Source organism: Hemicordylus capensis, chromosome 3 (genome assembly GCF_027244095.1).
Source record: "Hemicordylus capensis ecotype Gifberg chromosome 3, rHemCap1.1.pri, whole genome shotgun sequence".
NCBI lineage: Eukaryota > Metazoa > Chordata > Lepidosauria > Squamata > Cordylidae > Hemicordylus > Hemicordylus capensis.
Window position 1 is genome coordinate 99,748,644 of NC_069659.1, and position 13,879 is coordinate 99,762,522.

Sequence of the window (13,879 nt, forward strand, 5' to 3'; positions counted from 1 at the left end):
CTAAAGTGTAGGTGGGCAGGTTGGGGTTCCTCCCTCACTGAGAAGCTGTGAGAAAAGCAGCTGGGTTCCCTGCTGAACCTGCTTTTATTGGGGAAGGCGAGCCTCTTTAATACTTAACCAGAAGCGAATGGAAAGAGTTTGTTTATTGTTCACCCAGAGAGGCAGGTAGAAGTCTCAGCAGGAGCAAGGCTACATGAGACAGTAGGAGAAATACTACATGGCTCAAAAGAGGTCAGTATGTTCCTGGCATATCCTCAGGCCAAACACCTGCATAATTTTGAGTTGTTGAATCTTTTGTTCCTAGTATCTGTTTAAGCCATTTCAGTCAGTTCACTTGTGTTGCAACAAATGCTGTGTCACATTTATAGGGCAGTGAATAACTGAACCACTTACCTTTAATAAAAAACCCTTTTGTAATATGACATGTCTATAATTCCAGAGTATTAAAGGGATGGACAATTTTATTTTGTCTCTGAAAAGCTGTGTGTGCTAGCTACGCTTATAGTTTCTTTCAAAAGAACAGCTCTGCAGGATCAGACCAGGAGCCCATCTAGTCTCACATTCTGTTTCCAAATAGTTTGTATCGTAATAATTGTTTGTGACTGATGACATTATTACAGCTATAGATCATACAATTCATATATTTATGGCAATGGTAAATATGATGGGGACAATGTGATACAGTGATTCATCCTGCCTTAATACATGTGCTCTTGTTCAAGCATGCATTCAAGTATGCATTCTTTGGGAGTATTCCTCTTAATGAAAGAAATGGGATCTGCAAAAAGAAGCCAAGGATTAGAGGCTTTCATCATAAGTGCCCAGTGCAGTTACTTTGCTGCAAGGGTGTGCTGTGTCTTAGGGATGTGCGAACCAGCTCAACCTCAAGCCGGTTCACCATCAAATTGGTTTGGCTTGAAGTCAAAACATACACCCCCGGCTGGTTTGGGGGTTCTAACAAAAAATAAAAATAAAAAAATCACCATCTCCGGGGGGCATGGCCGCGAGATCCGCAATGGGCTGAAGAAAGCCCAAAATGGGCCACAGGGGAAGGGGGAACCGCTGGAGATCACCCACAACCACAACAGCAACCCCCCAGAGGTAGTGAGTTTAAAAAAACATTAAAACACTAGAACCCCCCAACCAGCTTAACTTTGAGCTGAGCAGGGGGGTCTGTTTGAGGAGGCAAAACCAAACATGCCCAGTTCAGTTCAAGTTCAGTTTGGACTAGAACCAAACCAGGCAAACCAGTTTTGTGTATTCCTAGTGTGTTTCAGAGAGAGTGAAATGTCAGCAACAATTGTGCTTTCTGACATCCCTCACAACCCCGTACATTTTAAGTTTCTAAAATATGACCTATATAGAATTTCCCTGCTAATTGAACAGAGAGGCACCTTTTAAAGTGGTGGCTCCCATATTTAGCTAGGGGATAGCAACTGTCTCTATTCAACCCAGCAGAACATCCCCCACAGTAGTTGTAGTCTATCTTGTGTTTCTTTTTAGACTCTGAGGCCCTTGGGAACAAGAAACCATCTTCTCATTCCTCCATAATGTTGTTGTTGTTGTTGTTGTTGAAAAGAAGTATATAAATATTGTAAACGTATACATATGAGATGGGGTATCAATCTCAAAAAGTGGGTATTGAAAGGAATCACTTGTTGAGGAAAGGAGGCACATTCCAGATTTGTGAGTACATGAGTATATGTCGAAGGAACTCCTGGCTGTTGAGATGGGGAAGTATATAGAATGGCCTTGGAACAGAAGTTGCTTGTCAGTAGACCTTAAATTTATCCCTGCTGTTGCGTAGTGTGAGATTGGTGGTATATCTGACATGTAGTCTTTGAGGAAGGCACCAAAATTATGCACATTAGAGAAGCCTGACAGAGGAAGCAGGGCTAATTCTCCCTCCCTCCCTCCCTCTCTCTCTCTCTCTCTCTCTCTCTCTCTCTCTCTCTCTGATACCAGCTGGGTATTTGATATCCCAGTAACCTTGAGCCAGGAGTGACTAATTATTCATCCCAAGACTACTTCATTGGGACTGACTAGGTCCTCACGGCCAGTGTGATAGGGGTGTGCACAAAACCAAAATTTCCATTTGGTTCAAATTCAAACCAAACAAGTTCGGCTGAACCGACCGGCTGGCCCATTTGACCGAACCGGTACAGTAGTTCTAGTGGCAATACTTGTAAAAGGGAATCAGGTGAGGATTCCCCTTTATAAGTAAAGGGGTGGAGGAATCCAGCGAAGGGCAGCAGGGGAGCAGCAAGAAAGGTAATCTAAGGCACAGCTGCCAGCACCACTGCTTGCTGCCCACCAGTGCAACTCAATTGCCAGTTTGGGTCGCTCTGTAAGCTGGCCACCTGCCTCTGGCCTGGCCTCTGTTGGTGGTAAGGTAGATGGCTAGAGTGAAATGTGTCTTTAGCCTGCTCTGAAGTTGGTCAGTTATGATATAGATTCTTTTGTCACACTATACTGGCCCTAGTGAATACTACTTTTTTCCCATCGTAACAGTTGGAACCAATCCTCAGCAGAGCTGTTCCAGATGGTCATAAACAGATGAGTCTAGACTGTTTCTGCCCAGAGGTTGAGTCATCTATTGTCTGCTGTAATTGGTTTGCTAGGTTCTTTGCAGATAAAATCACTTAGATTTGGGTCAATGTAGAGTTTGTCAAATGTGGCGGAAGCCCGAGGTTTCAACAGCTCAGTGTTTACAGTTTAAATCTGTGACTACTACTGATGTGGAAAGGCTCCTGAGGCAACCAGTCACAAGCTGGACCTTTTTCTACCCTATCTGCTGAAAGCTGAGTGCGAGAAGCTAGGTCTTTAGACGGTTAGTATTAACCATGCTTTGATTAGGATCAGAGAGATTCCAGACAGGCTAAGGTTGTATCCTATCCTATGCACACTTTCCTGGGAGTGAATTCATTAAAAACAGTGGGATTTGTGTAATAAGCATATACAGGATTGGATTGTAAAAGCAGCTTTCACAAAGGAGTGGCAAAATTTGCCACTCCTCAGATTTTGCTGTCTTCTCTGAGGCTGGCGGTGGCTGCAGCGAGTGGGGTTGAGCAGAAAGTTCCTCCTTTTACCTTTTTAAAAAAACCCACAACACTGATCGTGGTGGTGGCAGTAGCTGTGAGGAGGGAGGGCGAGGGGAAGGTTTGCCCTCTAAAGGTTTACCTGCCAATAGGTTTCAGCAGAATACAAAGTGCTAGTTATAACTTATAAAGCCCTAAACGGCTTAGGCCCTGAGTATTTAAGAGAACGTCTTCTTCGTTATGTGCCCCACTGCCCATTGAGGTCACTTGAGGAGGTTCGTCTCCAGTTACCGCCAGCTCGTCTGGTGGCCACTGGGAGATGGGCCTTCTCGATTGCTGCCCCGAGATTGTGGAATGCACACCCTGCTGAGATACGATACTCCCCATCTCTGACTATTTTTTAAAAACATCTGAAGACCCATCTCTTTGCCCAAGCTTTTTCAGCTTTTTAAATTTGTAGGTTTTAATTTTATGCTGCTTTTAAATTGTTAAACTGTTTTAACCTTTTATATTTGTTTTAATCATTTTTATGTCATTGTTAACCGCCCAGAGATGAAATTTTGGGTGGTATATAAGTGAAAGAAAGAAAGAAAGAAAGAAAGAGAAAGAAAGAAAGAACGCATGCCACTGCCAGCAGCTGGATGGGGCGCGGTAGCTGCAGGGAGGGAGGGAGCGAGGAGGAGAGAGTTCCCTCTTTTACCTTTGAAAACGTCGCAGCTGCGTGGCAGGATGGAGGAGGCAGCAAGCTCCTTCCAGCTCCCCTCCTTGGAGTGACTGCACAGCCTCTCTGCTGTGCAGCCCATATTCAGCTTTCCTCCACACATAGAGGAAGGCTGAAAACGGGCTGCATAGCAGAGAAGCCATGCAGTCACTTGCGAGGAGGGGAGCTGGAAGGAGCTCGCTGTGCCCACCATCCTGCTGTGCAGCTGCAGCATTTTCAAAGGTAAAAGGGGGGACTCGCCCCCCTCCCTTCCTGCAGCCGCCACTGCCACCGCCGCCACTGTGCCCCATCCTGTCGCTGGCAGCAGTATTCTTTAGAGGGCAAAAGAGGAAACTTTCCCCCCTCCCCGCAGCTACTGCTGCCATCACGAGCAGTAGTTTTTGGGGGTTTGGGTTTTTTTAAGGTTAAAGGGTGGCAAAATCCTTTTTGCCTATGGGCAGCAAAAAGCTTAATTCGCCCCTGCAAGTATCCAGGGCCCAAAAGGTTAAGGGCTTTAAAAATCAAAACCAGTACCTTGAGTTGGACCCGGAAACAAATAGGCAGCCAATGTAGCTCTTTCAAGATAGGTGTAATATTATCCCAGCGGGCAGCACCAGATAAAATCCTAGCTGCTGCATTTTGCACTAGCTATAGTTTCAAAATATTCTTCAACAGCAGCCCCATGTAGAGCATGTAACTGTAATTCAGATTTCCGCAACCATTCTGTCAGTGTTTTGGAATTAAGATTGTATTTATGGCTTTGGCTGATGATCACTATCTGGAAACAGACAGGAAGAGTTCTGCCCTATTGGACTTAGAATTCACTCTCATCTGCCAAGTAGATCTCAAAGAGCTGTGATGGACAATTAATTGTCTTCACCCAGTGGCCTACTGAAAGAAGGCCAAACAGGAGATAGGATAGCTATCTTCAAATATCTTAAGGGTTGTGATACAGAAGATGGAGTGGACTTGTTCTCCATTGCTCCTGAGAGCACGGCAAGAACCAGTGGGTTGAAATTACAAGGAAGCATGTTTAAATTAGACATTAGGAGGAATTTCCTGACTGTAAGAGCTGTTCAACAGTAGAACAATCCCCCTCATTCAGCAGCAGGCTCTCCTTTGTTGGGTTTCCAAATAGCACCTGAACAGTCAGGAGAGTCATCTGTCAAGGATGCTGTAACAGACTCCTGCACTGAGGAGATTGGACTACAAGACCTCCTAATTCCTTTCCAGCTCTAAATTCTATTTTCTTTGTAGGGTTTGGTACAAGCCTGCATGTTGTCACTTTCCAGATTATTGCGAACATACAATCAATTCTCTCAGATGTGAGAGGTGCAACCATTTTTATGTGCCTTACCTTGAGAAAAGTGAAAGACTTTGGGGCTCAAGTGGTGCTGTCAGTTTTTTCCATAAAAGGCAGAGGAGGGCCTCTACCTTTGTAGAAGTATAAACAGGGAGTGGGGGAAATACTTCAGGTGAGTGACTGGTTACACAGATGGTGTTGATGAGTGAGATTCTGTTTTTGAGACCACGGTCTAGTTCCTTAATGAAAGACTAATGGCAGGAGATGGGCTGCACTCATGAAAGGACATAACTTGTTCGAAAAGAACATATGCAACAGAAGGGTGGGGGGACTAGCATTACATGTCAAATGTGCACTCCTGCATGGAATTCCAAGAGAACATGGTAGCCAAGTGGATAACATCTGGATAACAACAGATGAAGAAGGAATTTTTTTAAAAAAATTGAAGTTGGACTCTACTACAGACAGCCATACCAAGCAGAGGATGTAGATGGCAGTTTCCTGAAACAAGAAACAGGTGTTTGGAAGTAACAAAGGACTTCTGTTACCTCAATATCTGTTTGGGAGACAACATCTGCCAAGTATCTAATCTCCAGCAAACTCCTGACATGCCCTGGTGACAAGTTCCTCTTCCAGAAGGTGGAGGAAGGAACAAGGGACTTGATCCTAACTAATAATGAAAAATTGATTGATGAAGTTGAGGCAGTGGAAACTTGAGAAAAGTGTCCATGTGATGCTGGAATTCTTGATCCTAAGGAATTAAAAGTGAACATGCACTTTAGATTTCAAGCAAGCTGATTTTAATAAATCAGAGATTCATTAGATAAGATTTCATGGTTAAATAAATTAGTGTGGAAAGAAGCCCATGAGTGGAAGTTCCTGAAGAAAGAGTTACTAAACTCTTAGTTGTAGTTGCTTCCCAGCTGTGGAACGCACTTCATACTGAGATTAGAGCTGCTCCATCCCCGATGGCTTTTAGGAAACAACTGAAGACACATCTCTTCATCCAGGCTTTTTAGTTGAAGTTTTGATGGATTTAGTTGATGTTTTAGTTGAATTTTGATTGGTTAAATTTTAAATTTTACATGTTTTAAAAATTATTCTTTTGGGTTGTTTTGTTATAGTAAACTGCTTAGAGACTTCAGTAGTGGGTGGTATATACATTGTTAAAAAAAAATAAAGGCAGAGTCACAAACAATTCCAATGAGAAAGGAAAATGGGAAAAATCTAAAAGAAGCCAGTGTGACTACTCAAAAGCTTGATTTTATTTATTTTTTAAGGTTACATAGAAGAAATGGAAGGAAGGACAGCAAGTAACCAAGTGCAAACATAGACAAGTAGTTCAGACTTGGGATGGTACTGGGAAAATGAAAGCTCAGAACAAGCAGAGGTCAATAAGGGATGCCAAGAGCAATACAAAGTTGGGGCAGCAGGAGGGTTACATATACCCGAAAGAAGAGGAAGAATACAGTAGACATACTACTCAGTAAGGATGGTAAAATGTTAACAGGTGGCAAAGAGAAGGCAGAAAAGCTAACCACCTATTTTGCCTCATTTTTCTCTCTCTCAAAAGTGGAAACTGTGTGCAGTCTCATGAAATCAGAGCTAATGGCGAGGGGTTAGGATTGCAGTTGAAGATTGATAAGGAGTTGATTGGAAAATATCATTTTGCCTTAAGTGAGTTCAAGTCTTCAGGACCAGATGAACTGCATCCTATTACAGGAACTTACTGATGGATTCTCAAAAGCCCTATCAGCTTCAAGAAATCCTGGAGAATGAGTGAAGTGTCACAAGAACCGTGATGGGCCAATGTTGTCTCTATCTTCAAAAAGAAGGATCTGGGAAACTACAGACTAGTCAGTCTCACTTTAATACCAGGGGAAATAATAGATTATAAAGCAGCCAATCTGTAAGCATCTTGATAACAAGTGTAGTGATTAGTAGCAGCCATCATGGATTTATCCAAAATATTATTCAGAGACATTGCTTTGTTTATAACCTTTATTATTATGTAATGCTAAGCACAAGATATTATTGAATAAAATACGTTGTTTATTTAAAAATTCTTCCAGATCAGTTTTTTCCTTTAATAAGGTTACTAGCTTAGTGGATTGTGCACAGCTCTCAGGGACACATTCCTGCAAGTGAATAGTCCTTTAGGAGGGAGGGGAAGCAAACATTACACCCCTAGCCTCCACTGCTGCTGAAGGAAGAAATGCAACTAGTTTCTAAGCAATTTGCATCCCCACAGGGCTCCTTCTGTTGGTAAAGGTAAAGTGTGCTGTCAAGTCGATGTCAACTCCTGGTGACCACAGAGCCCTGTGGTTGTCTTTGATAGAATACAGGAGGGGTTTACCATTGCCTCCTCCTGTGCAGTATGAGATGATGCCTTTCAGCATCTTCCTATATAGCTGCTGCTCAATATAGGTGTTTCTCATAGTCTGGGAAACATACCGGTGGTGGGGGGAGGGGGGACGTCAGCCCTTGTATCTAGTTTTAGGCATTGCACTTGGAATGGGTTCAGAGAAGGGCAATGAAGGAGTCTGGCAAACAAGTCCTATCAGGAACTATGTATGTTTAGCCTGGATAAGACTGATAAAGCACTTTTCAAATACCTGAACGTTTATCATGTAGAATAGAGCAAAGACTTGTTCTCTGCTGCCCAGAGGGCAGGACTAAACCTGATGGGCTTAAGTTACAGGAGGGTATAAATAATTGTTGTTCTACGGCTGCTATTAAAGTGCATACTTAGTGAGGTCTTTATGGGTTTTTTCTTGTATATTACTGTTTTTGTTTTTGCTCTGAGCCACCATGAATTCTTCCTCCCCCTTGCTCTTTTCCACTCTCTGTTGCAGGACAGGGGAAACAACAGAGAGTTTGCCCTTCACTGTTTGCTAATAAGCTGCATTTCCTTCAACATAAGAGACAATATTAAGCACTTTTCAAGAATATTTAAATAGGCTCTGCGAAAGAATGAGGCCCGAACATCCTCTTTTTGTGTTACAAATTTTTGTATTGCTTGTGCATTTGCTTACTCCCTATGTTCTTTTTTTTTTTTTTTTTAAGCAATGCAGGGGGCAAAAGTTCACAGCTCCTGTTCTACAGTTTGGTTTGGGAGGGAGAAGAGTTGTACAGGTTAAATTTTGGAGGGAAGAGAGGGTTTGATTTGATTGGATCAGTTTTAAAATAGTGGAGGGAGTTGTTTTGATTGGTTTGTTTAGAAAAATTGGAGGGGGGGAGAGAGAATAAAAGGAGGCTTGCCTGCCGCAAAAGGTTAATTCAAGTGATGGTGTTCAATGAGTGTAAGTTCCAGTTGGAGTGGAAGCTGGGGTCTTGGAGAGCAAGGAGAAAAGAGCTGAGAAGAGCTGCTGAAATTAGAGCTGAGAAATCTCTGGGAGAGTTGAGCTGAAACTCTGAAGAACTGAATCACTCTCAAAGCAGCTGAAGGATCACTCTGGAATTGAACCACCAGAACTGGATAGAAAGAGCAAGACATGAGGCTGAACAAGCCAGGCTCACTGCAGAAGCCAACTAGAGGTGATTATAGGAAGACTCCCGGTAAGGACTCTTGAGTACTTACTGAGGCTCTCCACACGAACAGTGTGGAGACCCTTACTGGACTCTGCTTGCTCTCCCTGCAGACAAGCAGAGAGCCATCCCTGGGTGGCCGCCCACACAACTTCCGGCTCCATCATGGAGCTGGGAGGGACAGCAGGGATCGGGGGCTTCCAGGGATCCCTGGAAGTCCTAGGATGCTCCATGCGAGTGTGCAGGGCATTCTGGGGACACCCCCAAGGCCAGAAGGCTGCTTGTAGCCTCTCAGTCAGGGATGTATCCATGTGTCGGCACTGTGCAGAGCCACACACTCACTTTGCTAATCTCATCTATGGAGGGGAACTTAAGTGGGCTAACTGCTGGGAGCCACACAGCTACCCGCAGTTCCCACGACTGCAGGAAAACAGGCTAGGCTCTCTTAACACACTTTCATGCAGTCATGAGAATAGCCTCACTGAGTCCCACAGTATTAGATGCAGGTTAGTTTTGATGAGTTTTTCTCATATTTTATTTGGTCCTTAGGCTCATTTGGCTTCTGTTCCTTGTACTAAAATTTCCAAAAGAACTACTACTTAGAATTGAATGATTTTGAAGTAAAATTTCTCTTTTCTGAATTTAACTTTAACCTCCATCTGTTTTGCCCACCCCATGCTTAGAAGCCTTTCCACCCTACCTAGTTTTGAATGAAACAGGTTTCAGAAGGCTGTTTTAGTAGACACAGACAGAAAAAATTACAAAAGTCTACTTGTTGGGAGTGGAGAAACTTAAGATTACAGGAGTGGTTGAAACTCGACCGTGAGAGGCTCTCATAATCCATGTTCTCGAGTTTTGCTGTTGGGGGTTAACCTCACCCTTTTCACCCCCTCTTTGCTGCCCATTTGTGATCATAGCAGCAGCAAGTGTGCCCACCATTCCTGCTGAATGGGCAGGAACTGTTACTCTCATCCTGATATGAATTTGGTCAACTTTAAATTGCTTGTTTTATTTTGCAAAATTGTTTTTATAATTGTATCCTGTTTTATTTTTGTTGCTTTTAAAATTATTTACACTGCCTAGGGATACACATATTGGGCAGTATATCAATGATAAATAAATAATCACTATTATAATTACTTTGGCTACATGGTATCATTAGAAAACCAAATCAGAGTTGTACCTGGTGGGCTAAGAAAAAGAAAATAATGCAAAGCAAAGTCACTAACTGATATACTGACGTTTGCTCTTGTTCACAATACCCCCTCATCAAAGTAGCCTGTGAAAAGGGTATAAATTTGGGAGCATGTTTTGGCTCAATAAAGTCTGCAATGGTTGCTGGTGCATTTCCAGACCCAAAGTCTGTAATTCAGATGCAATGTGAGACATTGAGCCGGGTCTCACAATCAGTGGGACTGGTTTCAGGAGCTCAGCGGGGAGAGCAGGCTAAGCCCACTCTCCCCGCACATGAGCAGGGCAGGAGCCCTGGGCGGCCAGATCAGCTGCCCACACGATTTCCGGCTCCGTGAGGGAGCCAGCGGGGGCTGGGGGGAGCGGGAGCCAATCGGCCCCCGAAAGCACCAGCGTGCCCTGCGCGAGTGAGCAGAGCATGCTGGTGAGAGCCTCGGAGCTGGGAGGCGGCTTTTTGCCTCCCCTCTGGGGATCTCCTCGTGAGTAGCCATGGCGTGGAGCTGCGCCATGGCTACTCACGATTAAAAAAAACGGGTTTGCAGAGTGCTTGCTCTGCAAACCCGGTTTTAGGGGTGGGCTACTTGAGCAGGTTACCTGCTCAAGAACCACCGGGCTCGCAGCCGAGCCCAGTGGTTCTCACGATTGCAGAAAATCAGGCTAGCAGAGGCTAGCCCGATTTTCTGCAATCGTGTGAATAGCCCCTTAGTGTTTCAACTTGCTTTCAGTGGCTATGGATAAACAAGGAGCCTGATTTTGATAGAACTGCTAATATAGTAATGCCCTTATATAAACCTGTGGTGAAACTGCACTTGGAATACTGCACACACTTCTGGTCACCATACCTTTAAAAGGATATTATAGAGCTACAAAGTGGTTAACCTAAACTACCAGGGGTCTGGACTACAGAGTCTGGGCCTTTTTTGTTTAGAAAGAAGGCTAGTAAGGGGGAAATTGATAGGTATATAAATTATGCACAATGTGAGTAAAGTGAAGTTTCCCTCCCTCTCTTATATTAGAATCAGGAGTCATCCATCAAAGCTAAATACAGAAATATTCAGGACAGACCAAAAGAAGTACCTATTTGCACAATGTGTAGTTAAACTATGGAATTCATTGCCAGCGGGTGTGCTGATGGCCAATCAAGACAATTTTAAAAGGGGATTAGACAAAATTCATGGGGGATAGGGCTATCAATGGCTACTAGCTTTAATAGCTGTACATTTCCATCAGAATCAGAGGTAGCATGCCCCTGAACATCAACAGGAGAGGTTGCCCTCTCTTCCTTGCTTATTGGTTTCTCAGATGTATCTGGTCACTGCAAGAAGCAGGATGCTGGACTAGATAGGCCTTTGGCCTAATGCAGCAGGGCTGTTCTTATGATGCTTTTGTTTTTCTCATTAGTCTTATTTTAGGGATTTGTTTTGCAAGTATTTCTTCCTGTGATATTTGCTTTCTGCGTGTAGCAACATCTTGGTGTGGTAGAGCATTCTGATATGGGGCAGTGAATTGCCCCATATTTTTTTTCCTCGAATACTTGCAACAGCTCTGAGTAACAGACTGAAAACTAAAACATTGAAGTATTTTTTTGCAACATTCTGCAAGGAATATGATCAGATTTTCCAACATGTATTTTTATTTAAAAGCAACTGCCAGGTGCTCAGAATTTTATTAGAACAGTGGTGCTAGTGAGCAGGGTGTTATGACTTCTGTTATAGCAGAAGTGTTTAGAGAATTCTTACAGCATAGCTCAAAATTGTCCAGAGTCTGGGAATAGTATATACCAGCTGCAGAAGTGGTTCTCTCTACAAGTGGTCTGTATATTGCTTCATCCCAGGCTTTCCATGATGCCAATTAACATCTTATTTCCTTGAAACCACAACAATGGTCTGCTGGCAAGATGGCAAATTGTATAAAGAATTGTATAGACTGCCCTTAACAAAGCCTGCTTTTAGAATTCAATACTTGTTGTTCAAGTATTTTGTTCTGTTGTCAGATGTTTTAATAGAAGGGTTTCATTTTTCTAGGACTGCTCTTAGTTATACCAGGTATCTTCTATTCTTACTTCAGTGAGCAATGGATTTCTAAGTCACTTGTATTTGCATACATATGCAAACAATGGCCAAGGCTTCTTTTCTAGGGGAGGAAACAGCTGAAATGTTTGTTTTTGTTATTATTGATAGTTATACACCACTTTTCAAAGTTCTCAAAGTGATTTACATAGGAAAGTTAATTAAAACAAATTGTTCCAAGACCCAAAAGTATTCAGTCTTAAAACACAAATGCACTAGAAGGATGGTACTTAAGGGGGTGGAAATTAAAGAACTCAAATGATTTGAAACCCTTCTATAGGCAGAAAGCTTGGTTTTAAAAGAAAGCCAGCAATTCACATTTCTCAGCCTTCTAGTGACAGAAAGGGGCTGTGTGTCATAAGAACAGACCTGCTGGTTCAGGCCCAAGGCCTAACTAGTCCATCATCCTGTTTCACACAGTGGCCTACCAGATGCCTCTAGGAAGCTCACAGCAAGAACTGAGGGCATGCCCTCTCACCTGCTGTTGCTCCCCTGCAATTGGTATTAAGAAGCATCTTGCCTCTTAAGCTGGAGATGGCCTATACAGCCACCAGACTAGTAGCCATTGATAGACTTGTCCTCCATGAATTTATCTAAACTCTTTTTAAAGCCAACCAGCCAGCCAGCCAGGCTAGTGGATGTCACCACATCCTGTGGCAAAAAATTCCAAAGGTTAATTATGTGTTGTGTGAAAAAGTACTTTTGTTGGTTCTTTATTTCTTGGGAATCAGTTCCATGGGATGACTCCTGGTCCTAGTGTTATGCGAGAGGGAGAAAAATGTATCTCTCTCCACAATATGCATAATTTTATAGACTTCTTAACATGTCACACCTCAGTCATCTTTTTTCTAAACTAAAAAGGCTCAGGTATTGTTGCCTTACCACCTTAAGTGGCACAGCGAGGAAATGCTTGACTAACAAGCAGAAGGTTGCCAGTTGAAATCCCTGCTCATACTATATCAGGCAGCAGTGACATAGGAAGATGCTGAAAGGCATCATCTCATACTGCACGGGAGGAGGCAATGGTAAACCCTTCCTGTATTCTACCAAAGACAACCACAGGGCTCTGTGGGCGCCAGGAGTTGAAATTGACTTGACGGCACACTTTACTTTTTCCTTTATTGTAGCCTTACCTTGTAAGGGAGGTGTTCTAGGCCCCTGATCATCTTGGTTGCCTTCTTTTAGACCTTCTTTAGTTTTATGTCCTTTTTGAGGTATGGTGACCAGAACTATACTCAGTACTCCAAATGTGGCCACACCATAGATTTTTATAAGGGCATTATGATATTAGCAGTTTTATCTTCAATATGCTTCCTAATGCTTCGAAGCACGGAATTGGCCTTTTCACACCTGCCACACATTGAGCCAACACTTCTAATGCACTGCCCACCATGACCACAGGATCTCTCTCCTGGTCTGTCACCGGCAATTCAGACTCGATCAGTGTATATGTGAAGGGGGGAGGGGGTTGCTCCAGTATGCATCACTTTAGACTTGCTTACTTTGAACCGCATCTGCCATTGTGTCACCCATTCCCCGAGTTTGTAGAAATCCTTTTGGAGCTCCTCTCAATCAGTTTTGGTCTTCACTAACCTAAATAGTTTAGTATCCTCTGCAAATCTGGCCATTTCGCTGCTTACTCCAAATTCTAGGTCATTTATGAACCAATTAAAAAGCACTGGTCTCAGTACAGATCCATGGGGGACTCCACTTCTTACTATCTCCATTGTAAAAACTGTTTATTTATCCCTACTCTCTGTTTCCTGTCCTTCAGCCAGTTATCAATCCACACATGAACTTGTCCCCTTATTTTATTTATTGTTAGATTTTTATACCGCCTTTCATTAAAAGAATCCCATGACTGCTAAGTCTTTGTCAAAAGCCTTTTGAAAGTCCAAGTATACTTTATCCCAATGGATCACCTTTATTGACAAACCTGTTGACACTTTTAAAGAACTCCAAAAGATTGGTGAGGCAAGATTTACCTTTGCAGAAACAATGCTGGATTGCCTTCAGCAAGGCCTGTTCTTCTATATGCTTAACAACTTTA

General features: G+C 43.1%; 1 protein-coding gene across 1 annotated transcript in view; it reads left to right on the forward strand.

Moving 5' to 3' along the window:
- Positions 1-202: 202 nt before the first annotated feature.
- CASK (calcium/calmodulin dependent serine protein kinase) overlaps positions 203-13,879 on the forward strand; it is a 402,451-nt gene continuing 388,774 nt past the window's right edge. Inside the window, exon 1 of the mRNA XM_053305461.1 lies at positions 203-231. Coding sequence (XP_053161436.1) covers positions 218-231 — 14 coding nt within the window. The 5' untranslated portion in view covers positions 203-217. The remainder of the gene's footprint in view (positions 232-13,879) is intronic.